This window comes from Protopterus annectens, chromosome 10.part0 (assembly GCF_019279795.1).
Source record: "Protopterus annectens isolate FY-2018-M chromosome 10.part0, PAN1.0, whole genome shotgun sequence".
NCBI lineage: Eukaryota > Metazoa > Chordata > Ceratodontiformes > Protopteridae > Protopterus > Protopterus annectens.
The window spans coordinates 1,647,835,865-1,647,855,273 of record NC_056744.1 but is presented as its reverse complement, the minus strand read 5'-3'; the positions used below and the strand labels follow the sequence as shown (position 1 = coordinate 1,647,855,273).

General features: G+C 34.8%; 1 protein-coding gene across 1 annotated transcript in view; it reads left to right on the top strand.

The window, feature by feature from the left end:
* Nucleotides 1–19,409, top strand: part of LOC122813847 (zinc-binding protein A33-like) — an 81,890-nt gene that overhangs the window by 43,659 nt on the left and 18,822 nt on the right. The window contains exon 3 of the mRNA XM_044086384.1: nucleotides 8,910–9,209. Within this exon, the coding sequence (XP_043942319.1) occupies nucleotides 8,910–9,209 (300 nt within the window). The remainder of the gene's footprint in view (nucleotides 1–8,909; nucleotides 9,210–19,409) is intronic.

The window sequence follows — 19,409 nt, the reverse complement described above, 5'->3', positions numbered from 1 at the left end:
GATGAGGTGTGCCACATAGAAGGATTTCCTGACTGTTGTCGCGTTGTAGTTATCGAAGGTGAGACCACTGACCACCTGTGTCCCCAAGTCTGTTATCACACCTTGGGTGTTTATTGTACTGCCACCTGGTAATTCACGGGTACATGTTTTTTTCCCAAAGGGGATAACTGTACATTTCTTGGCATTGAGCTTGAGCCTATGGCTCTGGCACCAAGCATCTGTTTCTGTAAGGACCTTTTGTAGAGTATCCATATAATTTGGGGATTCAAAAATGGCTCTCAGTTTGAAAAGGGTAGGGGTTCTTCATTTACAAAACTTTCACACACATACTAGTACACAAATTAACACATCTTAAAATAAGTCCTATAACATACAGCATATATTAAATCATAACTTGTATATTTTTTACATTCTTCTTAAATTTAATCCCCACACACTTTTTGCCATAACCAAAATCTTATTAATCATATTAATACTCTCATCTATAGTACATAATTTATTAATCAACAATTCCTTTGTTCTTGATCACCAAATATATTATTTTCGTCCAAACTCTTTCCTATTCTGATTACTTTCTTCATATTTTCCATAACACCCATACACCATCTTTTCCATATTTATATCTTTTAATCTCTTTATCTACTCATTTTTCCTCAATTTTTCTTATAACCTCACCACTCAATGGCATCTCAAGAATACATGTTCCATTGTCCCACTGTCCTCATACTTCTGTCTTTTTCATTGACAGATCATCATTCTCCAGATTTAAATTATGCTCTTAATACTGATTAAATATTTTCATTCTTTTTAACTGGTTCCTTTAACTCCTATTTTTAAATCTTCATGTGTACCGATATAATAATTTTCCATCATTTATTTTCTTCAACTTTGTTTATATTATTTTCCACATCTGTAATTTTCTTTTCCAGTGCTTGACCTCCCCTTCATTTTCTTTTTTTGCCACCTTTGACATTTTTTATATATTTCTTGTACCCAATTGCAAAATTTATAAAAATAAAGTTTCATGACCTTTTAATGTCCCTTAAAGATGTAAGGAAGCAATAAAAATGATTCAACTATTGGATTCATTAAACTGAGATATGTTTTCCCCACTTCATTATATATCACCTCCATCTTAATTGAATGTAATATCGATCCCTAAATAATAAGTTTACTTTTACAAGTCTGTAGGAAAAACATGACCAAACATACGTTGTTCTTTTCATTAATAAATTAATCAGATACACTTTTTCATGAAATTTAGGGCTGGAGTCATGAATTCCTACACTAAGTGTACACAATGTGTATTTAAGAACATCCCTACCATATTTTTGTGCTGTCTATTCACTCAGAAACATTGCACTAAGTGTAGACATAGTCTGCACATTGTGGTAACCTTTGTGAATTCCCCTCGATGTTTAAGGCTGCAAGAAAATCAGAAGGGAAAACTAAAATTGGGAGGAAGAAAGTGTGAGCTAATGTTGTCCATTTAGTGTAGGCATGAATGATCTGGCCTTTAGTCTAAACACGTTCAGTATCCTGTATTCTTCTAACAAATTTTGTGACTGCTTTTCCATCAAATCATATATTCCAAAGGCAACCTAATACATATTTCTTATATTAATTGATCTCTTTGCTTTTTTGTAATTCCTCCAAAACCTTTATTTCTCTCTCAATTGATCCTTAGACTCACATTACCTAATCACTGTTCCAACTTCTTTACTACTTATTGTAACCACCTGATATCTTAGTATGTATAATTACATCATCTGCATAAGACATAACTATGGTTAAACTTATTTCCACTCCATATGTGCACTTTCCTTCTTCCAGTCCTTTGCCCACATTCAGTGCAACTGCATTCATCACTAGAGAAAGGAAATGGCTACTAAGTGGATACTGTTATCTCATTCCTCTGTTTCTTTTTTTTCCTAATCCAACCATTAAACACTATACACATACATACATACATACATACATACATACACACACAGGCTCCTATTTTCATATACTGATTTTTATTACTCTTATTATAACTTTATCTATCCCATAGTCTTTACAAAATTTCCTAGAACTATTCATGCTGCATTATTAATTGGTTTCTCAACTTTATAAAAAGTGATTCTTACTCCTTCACCGGATTCAATTATATTACTCACCATTTTCTTAATTACTAACAACTCTTGAAATTTTCTTCCTTTTTTTATCACACCCTTCAAATCCTAATTAAAATGTTTTAAAACTTCTTCAGACGTCTACCACATGATCTAATAAAATTACCTTGGCTAATAATTCATTCTTTCTGTACAAGATCCACTTCCCAATTAACAGTCTTATTGACAGTAATACCCCCGTACTATTTTTTTAAGATAGCTCATGACTTCTCGTTCAGTTTTTCTTTTTTCTGTCTCCCTTCTATTATCCCCACACCTTCTAGAACTATATCCTGCTTTTTATTATTTCCCTCCCAAAAAGAAGACACCTCATGTTTACTTAGTTGTACTAAACATTGCTGCACTTTTATTAACTCTCTTATTCATTAATTTTCCTCATATGGCTCACTTTCTTTCCTCAAGCTTTATATTTTTGTTACATCAGTTCTGGCCCAAACCCAGTTGTGATCTGAAATTTCTACTCGTGTTTCTTTTAACATCTCTGAATGCAACACATAGTTCGCTTCAGTTTTCATATTTGCTCTTGTGTATGTAAAATCTCTTATCCATACTAATTGTCAGACTTGTATCACCTCTTTTAATTTTTTTATACCTTTTGTTCTCTTTCCTTTCTAAGATTACACGTCAAATCTCCTACCATAACTGTATCCTTATTTACAATTACTTATAGTATTAGGTGTTGGTCTGCACTTTCATAACCTCTCTGTAAGTTTATGCTATTATCCTAAAAAGTATCCCTGTTCTTAATATCTACTATTGATATTTGCTCTACTTTTACCTTTACATAGTCTAATATTTTACCTAATTCTTTTAAAATAACATTGCTATACCTGACAATTGTTCTGTTCCCAAAATCCATAAAATTTAATTTTCCCATAATGCTTCCAATTGACTTTTTTCTCACAATTTAGATATCTGTTGTCTAGTACTCATATAACTACAGCCTCAGTTTTCTTACACCATTGAAATCACATCACTTATGCTATTTAGATTAATAGACTCTAGCTGTAAACTATCCTTTTAATTTCTTTTTTCTTTTGGGTTCATTAACTTAATTTTTCTTTTCCTTTCCCTAACTTGCTTCACAAGCAAAGTTCCGCCTCTATCCCCTTCTTCACTGTCTTCAGAATGTAACCTCTTACATCTATTGTGTAGTAAGGCAACATTTCCCATTATTCTTTTCCCTTCAATTTCAATTTCTCCTTTCTCTGTTCTGCCTTGTAAAACTTCCACTTCAGTTATCTCTTCATTTGTTTCACTCACATTTTCAATATTCACAAATGCATTTCATCACACACATTTTCAGTTGATTCCATTCATCATAATGCACATTTTCAATTTAATTTTCCTTACAACATCCCTCACTTTCCCATAGCATATCCAGAAATGTTCTTCCTTTCACATTTGTGTCAATGGTGCATCAGGTAACACTCTCAACTTTGGTGCAGAAGGCTATGGATTCTATTCCTATACAAAGCAGATGGATTGCTGGCACTGCAGTGCAGCAAAAGGAGAGTGTTACACTTTAGAGTGCGTTGTCCTTTGGATGAGATGTTAAACTGAAGTCCCATCTTTTTTGAGTTGTAATAGCTCTTGTGGATGTAACAGATCTCACAGCACTTATCAAAACAGTAGGGGACTTTGTAAATAATGTTTTTAAGTAAATATAAATCTTACTACCAAAATATTTTTTGTGCATTCTTCAAAAAAGAAAAAGCAAAACTTATTAGCCTTAACCATTTTTGTTATTATTAAAAATCATGTCCTTACACCAGTTTCTGATATGACATCTCATTTTCTAAATATTTCATAAAAACTATTTTGTCAAGCTTTTCCTTTATTTGATTTTTCATATAATCCATAGTTTGTTTGTTTGTTTGTTTCGGCAACCCGGTTAGGGGTTGCCACAGCGGAACTCCGGTCCGCTAATGATTGGCAGTAGATTTTGATGTGCTGGCTTGTCGGGCCTAATGCACAACCTTCAACGAAGGAACGCCCATTCACGCATATTGCCACAGAGAAGACGCTCTAACTGAGAATCGAACGGGCAACGTCTAACTGTGAGGCAACAACGCTACCGCAGCACCACCACCGCAGTATATATAATCCATAGTAATTCTATTAATTTCTATTTTAGATACTTCTAAGCCACATTCCTTGTAATGCACCTCTTTGATCTTATTTTTTTTCAAACCAGAAAAAAGTGTTCCATGTTTTCTTCTACTTTATAAAACAAATGATCTGTCTTTTTGTTTATATTTCATATTTGCTTTCAAAGGCAATTTTTGAATCCTATGTCTCCATAAAAATCCTGAATTTCCAATACCACTTTAAATATTTCCCTTCTTTCAGAAATGATTTCCATTGTTTCCTAATATCATTCTTTACAGTTTTCAACTATATTCCAGTTTAAATCCCACCTTTTATTAAATCATAATATTAATATCCAATGACTCTTAAAATACCGTAAAAATAATAACAAATAAAAGAAAAAATGGCTTGAAAAACACCAAACTAACACTTTATTCATAAACAAATGTAACTGGTAAGCGCTTTCATTAGAAATGAACTTCTTCAGACCAAGTTGCAATGAAAGCGCTTACTAGTTACATTTGTTTATGAGTAAAGTGTTAGTTTGGTGTTTTTCAAGCTGTATTTTCTTCTAAATCATAATAATCTTTTTCTTTCTCATCTAGTTTTTTTTTTAATTTCTTCATATTTTCCCTACATAATTTTACTTTTTTTTAAGACCGTCCAAAAAAAAATACAAATTTTAAGTAGCAAGAAATACAACAGGATTTTTAAAAACTTAGTCTTCCCTCATCCTGTTTACATTATAAAACTCCTTTTCAACATGATTCAAACAAGAACCTTGTATAAAAGGAAAAAAATCAACCCAGCCAAAACCTTTTCTGATTATACTGGAAAAACAAACTCCTCTTACATAGCACAATTTCTTTGAAATAAAATAGTGAATTAGGTAAACCTTCCTTTGAAAAGATAATTAAAAAAAAATCCACATATTACTTGTCTTCCTAATCTCATTCAAAATGGAAATCTATATTCCTTTATGCTTCTTCTCTTTACCAAATCTAATTCTCCAAACTTTAATTTCTGACTTTGTAAAATGTATACTAGCTTTGTAAAATGTAAACCAAAACTCTTGCATTTTCCTTTATTTATATTCAGTCCTACTTTAACTCATGTATTAATATTTCACATACTTTCTTTTTCCGTTCCTTCTTATGTGCTGCACAATTTTCCAAGCACTAATTTAACATTTGCACAAAAAGTTTTTTTTTCTTCTCATTAACCATTTCCGTATAAAAAACATTTTATACCATTTTGACTTTGCATACCATTTTTTAATATCTTTCAAAACATAATTTAATTATTCTATTTGTTTTCCATATGCCATATATCAATGTGATCTGTTTGTGCTTCACTGTACATCTTACTAAAATAAACACCCACTTCTTTGTTGGGATCCATCTACATTTTTCCCATCTTCTCTTTTCAAACCTTCAATTTTTCCCATTGTACGTTTTACCTTCTTTTTTCTACACTTCCTAAAACATTTTTTGAACTCTTCCTACTAAAACTTTACTTCCTTTCCCTTCCTATATATATATTCCTCATTGTTTGTTTATTTCTGCTTTTATACAAATGACCAGAAAAAATGTACTTATCTTGACATTTTCTTTCCTTCAAATCATCTAAATTAACAGAAATAACCAATTTCTGTGTTATTTCCTTTCCTGAATGGAAAATTTTTCCTTCAAACTGAGCTTACCATTTTTAATAACTGCTTTCTTGCTTTAACTTCTTTTCCAGTCTTACTAATTTCTGTTATTAAATTACAGTTTAAATCCCACATAATAATACCCCCATTGAGTAATACATTTTTAAGCTCTTGAAAGAAATCTTCTCTTTTATTTTTCTGAGTAAATGCATATAAATCAGTCTCCAGACTTTACCATTGATCTTCCTGGGCTAATCACTATAACATCTAAAGTCTTCAAGTTTTTTAAAATAAAATAGCCACCCCCAAACATATATAGTCTCCAAAGCACCATCTTGTCTCTCCACTCCATATCACCTCTTTTTTCATTATTTCATTCAAAAAATGTTAGATCCTGTAAGCAGACTGTCACATTTCTGTTTCTGACACCATTTTGTGACTGATATTATTCTCTTATCGTTTATCAGACTGTTAACATTTGAAGAAAAATTCTTATCCTAGCCCTTTCCTTTCTTTTTAGTTTTGATGAACACTATTTTTCTGTTTTAATCTATTCACAGTTGACCCCTTGTCCCATTTCTTTTCACCACTTTTCTTTCTGACCTAAAAATTGAAACTTTTGTACTTCTACCATATAACACTCTGTCCTCTTTACCAACTTTACTACCCTCTTTATTACCCACATTCATTTTGCATTGCATTCTTAATATTTAAATTCTCATTTTCTTAAATAAATTGTTCATAATCATACCGTTAATGATCATTACACCCACATGTTCTACAAGCTTTCAGTTATAAACAACATGTCCTATTTCTTCACATTGATAACATTTTACTGTACTGTGTTTCCCAATCAAGTAATTCTATGTCCCACGGTGAAAACACACTTTTGGTTGACCCCCCAGTATTTTAACATACCTTTTTCCATTTAAATTAATTACGCCAGTTGTATGCACAATTTCACCTTATTTTATATCTAAACAAATATTTAATTCCAACCCCCCTTTCCAGAGTTTTCTATCATCAACATTTTTTTTAATATAAAAAATATTTTTGTACTTGTCCAAAAATGTTTTCAGTCCAAAAGTCAGTTCAGAAGTCGTAAACTCTAACTTTTCCTTTTAAATAATGCATTTATTCCTTTTATATAGTGTCTCTCACCATCAAAGGCAGTAATACAGTTCTCAGCCCTTCTTGTAAGTTTCAACATGCATTTTATCTTGTTTATTCTTTTAGTGAACTCTCCAAAGCCAGATCCTATATCTGATCACATCAACAGGTTCTTCTTTTAATATGCAGCATAAAATTTGCATCTCCAAACATCCTTTATCAGCTTTGGTCACTTTCAACTTTCAAATATAGTATAGCCATTCTTACACTATTTGTAATCATTTTGTTCTGTTCCACAAATGAGTCAACATCATTCAACATTTCTTAATTTTCCATCCGTAATTCCATTCCACCTTCTCCTTTCTCACCAGCTAGAACATTGCTTCCACTGTGCTGTGTACCACTCACAATTAGTTCCTCCATCTCTGTTTTTTCCCCCTACTAGAAGCCACAGTTCCCCTCTGGCCTGCTGCAGGAGAATAGAGGAAGTTTCCTGATGGCTTGGTGAAATTTTCACTACTAGTACAACTACCTACTTGAGTTTCCTCTGAAAAAGGCCACTAACCTAGTGGGACTACCCAGTCAATAAATGATAAATAAATTAAAATATATTTATGGCATTCTGTTGCATAGTTCTAATTGTCTTTTTTCTGTCTTTCTCTGCGTTGTGCACATTGTCCTATGAAATGCCCTTTTTCACTGCAGAAGACACTGGTCTGTGGTTGTCCCCATATGTCAGTATACCTCTGCCATTAGGTATGTGTTGTACTTTGCCTTATTTTAATTCCAGTGTCAGCATGCATTCATCCCACCTTATAGAAAATACACCCCTGGTATCTTTGATTTTCATGAAGTCAGAAGCACGTTCACATTTTTTTAAAATATTGTTCTAAATCATTTTCCTCTACTTCAGTCCTAAACTAAATATTCACTTTATTCCTAATGACACATTTTATGCATTGAAAGCAAAGTTATTCCAAGGATACACATTTAGTTTTTACACACACACACACACACACACACACACACACACACACACACACACACACACACACACACACACACACACACACACTTTTTTGTACGGGGGAAAAAGTCTTTCACCAACAAGATAAAGGCTTTTTCACATCCAACTCCTTTATGCCTAATGGTTTAACAACATTGTCCCACACAACATATCTGTCCAACGTCTTATTTAGCTTTGATTTTACTATTTGCCACCAGCTTCACTTTGTCATTTCATATCACCATTCCCCTCCTGCCTGTTTGTGGACAGGGTATGCAGCCTTGTGATTCTTAGTCATATGTGTGCTGATTGTGTACAGGGTACACATCCTTGTGATTCTTAGTAGTATGTGTACTGGCTGTTTGTCTATGGGGTGTGCACCTTTGTGGTTCTTAGTGATGTGTACAGGTTACGCACCCTTGTGATTCTTAGTGGTATGTGTACTGGCTGTGTGCAGGGTATGCACCCTTGTGATTGTAAGTGGTATGTGTACTGACTGTCTACAGGGTATGCACCCTTGTGATTCATAGTGTTGTGTGCACTGACTGTGTATAGAATATGCACACTTGTGATTCTTAGTGGTATGTGTACTGACTGTTTGTGTACAGGGTATGCACTCTTATGATTCTTAGTGGCATATGTGTACTGACTGTTTGTGTGTAGGGTAAAGGTGGGAGTACTGTGTGAACTAGTGATTGAGGCTTCTTGGTCCTAACCCTGAGAGGTTTGGGCAGTGGTCTGTTAATGTGCGCTTTGGTTTAGCGGATGTGCTGTAAGTACGTATGTTTTGCTTACCAAATGTGTTCAGTGGTGAGAATATAGACTCCCAAGTTTAGGAAATACTTGTATCTCTCTAAATATATTTATTATTACATAGGAAGAGGCTTTTACTCTGGAGGAATTCATCAAACATGAATTTGCAAAACTGCACAATTTCCTCCAAGATAAGGAACAGAAACTCATCCAACAGCTTAGGGATGATGAAGTAAACATCCTGAAGGACATGACAGAAAGTCTTGATTGTGTTAAACATGAGTTGGAGCTCAAGAATGAAGAAACAGAAGTTCTGGAATGGATGAACGAAAAGTCTGAATTCATTAAAAATGATATAGCAACTCAGAAGACATTTGAGAGCAATTTGAATCTCATACAACAAGAACCTCCCTGCTTACTTACGGTAAGGTTGCTTTTCATTTGGTGTCTTTGAATGTAGAACGAGAGTGTGGTATGTGAGATGAAGCATCATTTGAGATGAGATTAAATATAGAATGCTTAATTCAGAATTATTGTTTCACCTTTTTTACTTTAGTCTGTGTGAATGTCATTCATTCATTTTTTGGAGGGGGGTGCTCATGTTTCTTCCAAGGGTTTCATTCGTTTTCTCATTATTCAGTATGTTCACTTTTTTTGTTGTTTAATTTCTTTGGGACTCTGGCTCCACATTGACCATTTAGCCTTCTTAGTGGTGGTCCTGCAGACCTGTTTTCACACCAGAGACAAGAGCTCATCAGCCCATATATTTCGCTAGGTGGTGAGAGTTGAATACTGAGCATGGTGACATCATAAACTGTGTGGGGTGTGGTCAAACCTTTTTAATTATTCTCCTGTGTCCTTCCCATGGCCATGACTGTGACCTGGCAAAATGCTTGCTATTATAAGGTGCAACGCACGCATGCTTTCTTGTGTGGTATCCTTTAATTGCACACAGTATACCTGAAATGCCAGAGCGATTATTACAGTCCTCACAGCTGGAGCAGCCCTTCACTCTGAGGAGGGAAAGCTGACCACTGATGCTCCTTTCCAGCAGGCAGTAAGTGCCCAGGCTACTAGGTACATCCACATCATCCAGCCATAAGTCAGCGGTTTATCTCTTTTTACCTGTAGAGCTAGTGATTCTTTTTTATTGTTTGTTTTTGACACATTCACACAGACTGTTAAAAACAATGCATGTATAGGTTCATAGGTGTGTACTAGGCTAATGGCCCTGGAGCCTTTAAAGCTTATCCCATAGGATTACCCTGGCATTGTGCCACCCAACCTTAGTTCCCAGTGCCTCAGTCAAGTAGAGCCACTGGAGTGATCCCAGGGGTGAATTTTCTATTTCCCATCCACTCCTCAAGATTTCTCTTGAAGATGGCCAGTGAGGTACTCTGTTTGACATGTATGGGAAGTCTATTCCATAGCATGGGCAGTCTCTGGGTTATGAACCTGTCCCTCCAGCTTGTTCTGTTGATTGTGGTAATGAGATTGAGGTCTCTGTAGCATGTGGTGTGGAAGGATTGGGATTTCTTTAGCTGTAGCATTTCTAACAGAGCTGGGTCAGACATGGCATTGTAAGTTATTGTAAGTCCAGCAGAGATTGCCTCTAAGTAAGCGATATGAGACAGAGAATAGTTTAGTCTATCCATATAAGACAAGTGTTTAAGACCAAGGATCCTCTTTGTGAGGTATTTTTGTGGCCTCTCCAGTTGCTGCAGGTGTCTAGTGAGGTACATGCCAAATGGGGCATTGTACTTGATGACTGGCCTAATGAGGGAAGAGAAGAGGGAGACAATGACCTCTTTCTTCCTGGATGCAAAACCCTTAGTAATGAGATGTGCCACGTAGAAGGACTTTCTGACCACAGTGGCAATGTGGTGGTCAAAAGAGAGGTTGCTGTCAACCTGTGTTCCCAGATGTCTTGTAACTCCTTCTGTGTTCAGTGGACTACCATTGATGTGGTAATTCATGGGAACCAGGTTTTTCCCAAAGGGGATGATGACACATTTTTTGGCATTGAGCTTAAGGTCATGGTTCTGTCATTTTTCTCAGTGAGGCCTAGTGTAAATTAATTTGTCTCAGATTTATATTTTAGTTTGACTGGTAATTGAAAGCAACACTGAAGATGAAATTAGGACTCATTATAGCAAATAATAATATATTACTATTCATGTATAATATACTAATAATACATTACTTCTAAATTGCACAGCTTATTAACAAAGGGATTGTGTCTAGATATAGGGATATCATTGTTCCCCTTTACTCAGCCTTCATTAGGCCAGTCATTGAAGATAATTCCCTCTTTGGCATCTATTAGTCCAGGTACATGCAACAACTGGATCACCCACAGAGATACCTTACTAAAAGGATACAAGGCCTAAACATGTCCTGCATGGACCAACTCAGAGCCCTGTCACTATACTCTGCATCATACAGACTGCTAAGAGGTCACCCGTGGCTGGCATACAAGGTATCCTCCAACCTATTACTGATAGATTTACTGCACATCAGCAAGTCAGATAGCATCAGAAATACTTGAGCTAGGGATCTAAACCTCTTCTGCAACATCAAGAGAATGGTTTGGAGGGATAGGTACATTTAACAGAGGAACAGACTGCACATCCAGAGATGGGTACATTTTGTAGAGGAACAGATTCCACATCCACATAAAACAAAGTTTAACCCTGTACCTTTTCAAACGCAACATAGCTCAGTGGACGGGAAACAGAAAAGTTACCCCAGGACTGCTGCCGTACTACTAATAGCCAGATGAAGCTCCTAAATGCTTTATCCTATGTGTGGGTCCCCTCAAATTATCCCAATTATTTTCATTAGGGATAATATATAATTATTGATCATAGGATGGATAATGTCAGTCTATAACCAAATGGGATGGGTTAATTCAACCACAAAAAGGAAAAGTGGCTAGGGTTAAAATGGCCCACAAGGGCAGCTAGCCAGGTAATTATTCGTGAAACTATAATAATTATACTTATTATTAACAATTGCATGTTTATGTTGTCAAACTGTGCTAAAGTGTTTAGTTTTATATTTAGCACCAGTAAATGCAATCTCGTGTATCTTGGTAGAAACTTCATAACTCATCCTGTTTTTTTTTTTTTTTTTTTTCTCACAAAATATGTTAAATATAGTTAAGGAATATAAAGGTTTGCAAAATATGGTGTCAGCAAACTGGTCTTTTTTTCTGCGCTGCATCTGCTGCTATTAAAACGATGAGGCAGTTAGGCTTATTGCTGAAAAACATTTAAATTTGTACACTTGGTGAATTTGTATAAAATTTATGTCAGACCAGTATTGGAGAAGAAGAATGTTTGTTTTTTTTTATATATAATAAAAAACAGCTTAAGAAGTTAGAGTTCAAAGAAAATTCCTTCTGTTAGGAATTATGACTATGATGAAAGGTGTAGACTGCTTTACCTTTACACATTTCATTATAGATATTATAGAATCAAATTAAGTTTGGGATACAAAGCATTTAAAGATTATGTTTTATGGGACTTGTTAAATTTAGAGATTAACAAAAGCATTAAAACTCATAAACACTAGAATTATATGTTTGTGACCAAGGTTTATAAAACTACTACTAGAGGTCAGTTTATCACACACAAAATTTCTTTACTTTGAAATTGTTTGCCACTTAAGGTTAGGACATTTGAGTCATTAAGTATTTTTAAGAATAATTAAAATTGTGTAGCAATCTCAGTCAAAACCAGTAATCCACAAAAGAGATGCTGAAGAGTCAAAAAGGCACAGAGCGGAGAGCGTACTTCACTTTCTTTAATCCGAAAAATAGACTGACAAACACATATCCCAAAGATTGTTGGTACCCTTGGATTCTTCACTTCAAAATACTTATAAATCTTGTTGTCAATCACTTTCTCTATTACCAAATCTTCCAATAATAGATCAATCTTTTTGTATGCTACTAACATCTCATTTCTTGAAATGACTGAATACTTCCTTTCATCATTCAGTATAGCATGCATTTTAGCTTCATATGCCCTTTTATCAATAATAACTATCCCCCCTCCCTTATCAGGTTTCATTATTCTTAATGTAGGATTCCTTTGTAATTCTTCCAATAATTTGAACTCACCCTCATTCAGATTATTCTTATATCCTTTTTTACCACTGTACTTTCCTTCCTTCTTCTTTATTTCTTTTTCCACCACGTTTTCAAGATTTCTTAGTTGTGGAACCAGGGGAGGATTAAAAATGGAACTCCTAACCAATTCTACCATTTCTGTATTGCTTCTATTAAATCCAGCTTTAGATGCTAAAATAGATAAATTAATTTTTCTCATAAATAATTTAATATCTAAAATAGTATTTGTTGCATCACCTTTTTTCACTGGGTTATATTTTAAACCTTTACTTAAAAGATTAAAATGTTCTTTATTTAATAAAATATCACTGAAATTGTAAATCGTGAACCCACCATATGTACATTTATAAATAATTACGGGGACTGGGGTATCTAGTAATAAAATCTCCCCCTCCCCCTTCCCTCCCCCTCTTTAGAAAATTTCCCAACCTATTCCGAGATTGTTGCTGCTCTTGTTCTATTCTTTGTAAAGGTGGGAATTCTTCATCATAGTCTTGTTCTATCCTTATTACATTCGTATCCTTATTATTATAAAATCTATTTCTATCATTAAAAAATGCAGGTTTCGGGTAGCTGTTGTTATCAGCATATTCCTTTATGTCTCTATTTAATTTTCCAATTTTCCGTTGTAATGTAACTTCACACTTAGAATCAACATCCTGTCTTATTTTAAAATATTTCTCTCTTTCTTCTACAATACTAAAAATAAGGTCCTTTTTAATACACAAATCAAGCTCATTAATTTCCTTTTCAAGTGTTATTTGTTTTCTGTCATTTTCTTCGATTATTAATTGTACTATATCCAATCCACATTTGTTAAAAACCTTCACCAAGCTTTGATGAAATTTTTAAGAATAACACACAAACTATGCTAGCTAGGGAAACTAGCGAATGAGCGCTTTTGTTATTATACAAATAACTTCCTCAGATAAAAACCTTATTAACAACTTAAGGTATATATGACATTGATGGTCATGTGGTAGGCAAGCCTCCTCAAACCACCAATCAACGTACAAAGTAAAAACTCTAACCCATGTATGGTTAAAGGTGTCGACCAACTTAATTTATCACAATAATTTCTGGTGCTGCGGTAGCGTTGTCGTCTCACAGTAAGATGCTGTCCGGTTCGATTCTCAGCTAGAGAGTCTTCTGCGTGGAGACATGCGTGAATGGGCGTACCTTCGTTGAAGATTGTGTGTCAGGGCTGGTAACTCGGCACGTAAAAATCAACTACCAATCATTAGCGGACCGGAGTTCTGCTGCGGCGACCCCTAACTGGGAAAAGCCGAAAGACACAACAACAACAACAATTTCTGAACTTAAAACAGGATCTTTTTTCATGTCATTCATTATAAAAAATCCAATTTTAAAAGGTTAAAGCTTTTACATAATCTGCCTTTGCACAAAAATTGTTATATACAAAACAGGTCCAGTGAGGAACAATTGCATCAGTTAGTCATAAAATGTTCCTAACAACTAGTGAGGTGGAATAATTTTGAAATACATGACAAATGTAATTTTAAGTAAAAGTCTAATTTTGTGTGTAAAGTTCCTGTATTATTTTTCTCTACCAATTGAACGCCTTTAGTTTTAACATTGGGGCAACAGAAATAGTCATTCAGACTAGGCAACCATCCTGCATTTCATTTTGTTCTAGTTTTACTGCCCAAGGTCCTCCTCTGTTGCTTTTCATGATTTTTCCAAAATAGTGAATGTAAAGTTATGTCCTGGGTATCCCTGATATGTTTAAACAGGGCATTTGTTTCTTTTTTTCTTCTTGATATCATACACATGTTCATATATTCTTTCTTTTACTTTTCGTTCAGTTTTTCCAATATAAAAGTCCAGGCATAACTGACACAAGGCTACATAGACCGCTCCTCACATTTCACAGTTGTACTTCCCTTTTATTTTCAAGGTATGAGAATCCACCTGTAATTACTCCCCTGTTTAAATATGTTTGCAATAAGGGCAATGTGATCACTTGCTCATCATGGGCATGTTGATACTATGCCTCCCTTTATTGTCTGTTTTTTGTCCCTTTTCTGTAGACCACTTTTGGTTTGTCCCTCATCTTTTCAACAGCTGTTCTCTCATCCCTAACTATTGTCCAGTTTTTGCTAAGAATCCATTTTATTTGTTCATTCTCTAGAGTGAATGTTGTGATGAATGAACTCTTAAAAATCCCTCCTATCACCTTGATAGTTAGAAACTAAATAGTTTTCTGTAGTGCTACAGTCATTTTGATGCCCTAGAATTAGAGTGAAATGTCCTCTTTCTGTTTTATTGATTACCTTGCACATCAATTTGCCTATAACTTTTTCTGGATAACCCCTTCTTTTGAACATTCCTTTTAATGTCAAACATTCATCCAGGAAATCTTCCTCTGTTGTAACCATTCTGGCAGCTCTTACAAGTTGATCTTTTACTACAGCCATTTTCTGTGTGACTGGGTGTGCACTTGTATAATGCAAAAAAATTGTACGAGTATGTGGGTTTTCGGTAAATGGTTCCTATATATGTTTTTTGTTTATTTCCTTAATTATTAATACGTCCAGGTATGATAGTTTCATCCCTCCTCCTGCTTCATATGTAAACTTTAGAAAGTTGGGTCTTATTATTGATGTAGTTTAGGAAATCTGGATTTTTTTCTGGTACATCTTGCCATACTGTGAAGATGTAATCTAGGTAATGTCTATAAAATCGACATAATTCCATAATGGTATTGCTGAGTAAATAATTTGTTTCCCAGTGCACCATCACAGTGTTGGCCACTAGTGACCCACAAGGGAAACCCATCACCACCCCTTTATTCTGCCAGTAATAGTCATTCTCAAAGAAGATATAATTATTTTCCAGAATCTGCTCAAGCAGTTCCCCATGTAAGTTTACTTTATCTTTTGCTAAATATTCAGAAAACCATTGAATACCTATGTTATGTGGTATGACCGTGTATAAATCTTTTGCATGTATGGTTAGAACTGTATCCTTAAACCCAAAAGAAAGGCACTGGTAAGGCAAGCTGGATATCAGTCAACTAAAATTTATTGTTGACACCAAAGCACACTGACAAAGCATTTGTGTGGATTTATCTTTTTTAACTGTTTTCACTGTGTATTTGTTTTATAACTTCATCAGATGAGCTACCAACAGTTAAATCCTTGATTATATAAAACGTTTAAAAACCCAAAGCCAATCAAATGAACTGAGTGATTAAGAAACCACAAAAATAAAGGGAACAGTGCATTTCTGAATTGTCACATAAAATCAGTTTAAAAATCATTGTTAGTTAAAAAGAACTGTTTAAAAACCACAAAACATTAACATGTTAATACATCGTAATAAATATACATCTGTAAAAATACATTAAATAATAAATATGTAAAATCCATATATAAATGCAATGTGTTTGTGTTTTTTTTTTTTTAATTTACTAGGAATGTATCCTTGCCTTGATATTCTAGTTCATTTATTTTGGCCAAAAATGCCATGAATCCTTAAATATTTGCTTCTCTTCACTGATGTAATGTTTTAATGACTCATGCAAGAATGTTGCACATAAATAGGTTATGAAACCTCATATGTCCACAATTGGCCTCATGGGGGGTGAGGGATTTTTGGAGTCCTTGTGTATTTTTGGGACTCCAAAAATTGTTGGAGTGATTGGGGTTGTAATGTTTAGGTAATTAAATTCCTCAGTTGTTCTTTGTTCAATAAGTAAGTCATTCAATTGCCCTCTAATTTTTCCATAGGCCTTATTTATTTAATTGAAGGATGCCTTTGTGTATGTATCTTTTATGAGGATTGTATTCATTCTGTTCTTATAATCCAATTTCTCCATGACCACTAGTTCTCCCCCTTATCTGGTTTCATTATTCTTGTGTCCAAGTTTTTTACTTCATTTAGTTTATCACATTCCTGTATTGTTAAATTGTATGACCATGTTCTTTTATGGTTGCTCTTAAGCATGTTCCTCATGTCGCGTTCACATTTTTTTCATAGAGCTGTAATGAAGAATTTATTGGGGGTTGTAGGTGCTTGAAACCCTAAGCACTGTCATGGCCTCAGATAGGTTATCAAACATCAAGTTAAAACAGAGCTTCTGAATATATCATTCTAATCAATTAACACATTGGCAATATCAGTCTTTTTTGTGGGGACAAATATTGAACCTTTTGCAAGTAAATTCTCATGTTTTTCATCCATAGAAAATGTGGAAAAGTTATATATTTTAAAATCTCCCTCAGTATTGGTTATAATTTTGGTAAGGGTTGTTGTTGTTTAGGATGTTGTGTTGGGCCAATAAGGCGCTATTCAGTGCCAGTTCAATTTCTTGGATCCCTTGCTCTGCCATTGTGGTTTGCTTGTTTGGGGTGAATATTGGTTCCAAGGTTGCCACTGATTTCCCTGATACTGCTGTTTCTCCCGTATTCTCTCTGACCTTCGGAGGGGTGGGAGAGGGAAATCCAAAGGGTCAGCATTATTGTAATTGCTAGTAGTCACTTGCTCATTCATATTTGTTGTATTTATTCTTTGTTGGTCATTGGAATGGTTAATATTGTCGTTATTTCAAAAATTCTGGGTGCCCCATGTTTGTAAGACTGTGAGGATTAGATATGCCTTCACTTCTATCCCGTTCTAATTTTTTTAGTTTCCTACATTGTATTTGGCAAATTTACTCATCGATCCTTGAAGAAATGCGGGCATGTTCATATTTAAAGTTATCATATTTTATTTATTATGTTATTTATTTATTTTACATTTGTTTACTGGGATAGTCAGACTGGGCACATGTCCTTTTTCAGTGGAGGCCTGGGGAGAAAAGCTCCACATAGAACAGAGTATGTCAAAATACAGAGTATATAGACATATAATAGCATGGTCATCAGTATTATAACAGGATAAATTTAGACAATACATATGTGATCTTCATGAATTTTTAAATCGGTATAATAGTCATTACAGTGTTGTAAAGACAGACATTCCATTTTTTCAATTTGGTATTCAATGACTACGTGTCGTAGTCATTCCGTTTTGCAAGCAAACATTTTATGATTACCAATTTTCCAATATAGATTACAGGAGAATTGCCACTCCACAGTTATGGATAATTCAGAGTGATGAAAGTAAATGGTGTGGCAGGAGAAATAAGATGACAGTGATCAGTGATGTAGTCAAAAGTCTGTAAGATAATAAGAAGCAGTGGTAAGGTCAGAGATGGAGGGGGGGGTTAGTATGGGGAAGAGCAAGAACACAGCCATTTGTTTAATAGGTAGGTTTTCAGACTTGTTTTAAATTGGATTAGGGCTGCTATATTGGTAATGCTAACAGGAGGTTCATTCCAGATTTTACCTATATAATTTGAAAGGGCTACTATATTGGTAATGTTAACAGGACGTTTGTCCAAGATTTTGCCTATTTAATTTGAAAAGAGGGAGTCTCCTGCTTGGTTTTTGGCTGCAGTGATTTTATGTGATGTTTATTAGTGGAGCGTAGGGTTCTGTTAGTGGTATAAGGATGAAGAAATGTTTGTAGTACTGGTGTTTTCTCAGGTTCGAAGAGGAGTTTGTGGGCCATGGTTAACTGAATGTATTGTAGGAGTTGGGGGTGCTCAAGCCAGTTAAGTTGCTCGAGTGTAAAGCAGTGATGGGACCTGGCTAGTGAGTTTTTGGCATATCTGGCTACTTTGTTGTAACACGATTTAAGTTTTAGTACCTCAGATTTTTGTAGGTTAGTGAATATGGGACAGCAGTGTGGAAATCAGGTGGGTTTGGGCAATGGCTATCTTAGTATTCTCAGTAAAGTAGTGTTTATTTTTATATAGTGTTCATAGCTTTTTATGAACTTTTTTCACTGTTTGAGAAATGTGAATATTAAACTTGAGTTTTGCTGTCAGTTTCAGCTCCTAGAAGTTTGGTGTGGGAGGATGGTGCTATGATGGTATTATTTAGTGAGGAGATAGTAAATGAATTAGTGGATGAGGCAAATTTAGTAGGATGGAAGATCATAAGTTTGGTTTTCTTAGAGTTTAATATTAGGTGGGAATTAGTGAGCCAGGACTCGACTGCAAGAAAGGATTCTTGAGTTAGATACTGAAGCTTAAGAATCGAGGGTGAACACATATCACTGTTGAGTCATCAGCATATTGAACGAGAGAAGCCTGAGGGGATGACAAGTGGAGGTTATTTGTAAATATTGTGAATAGAAGTGGGCCTAAGATAGAGCCTTGTGGGACTCTAGTGTCATTGGCAAAAGTGGGAATAGGATGTGTTGCCAAGAAACTGCTTGCTGGCATTCAGTAAGATAATCCTGGAACCAGTTAAGTGTAGGTAGCACTGCAGAATTTTAGATCTGAGAGAACTTTGAGAAGTTTAAGATGAGAAACCATATCGAAGGCTTTTGATAAGTCAAGGAAGATAGAGGACAAATACAGTGGCGGCTGGTGACTTCAAATTAAAGGAGGGCTGCAGGAGACAGCTGAATGGGTGG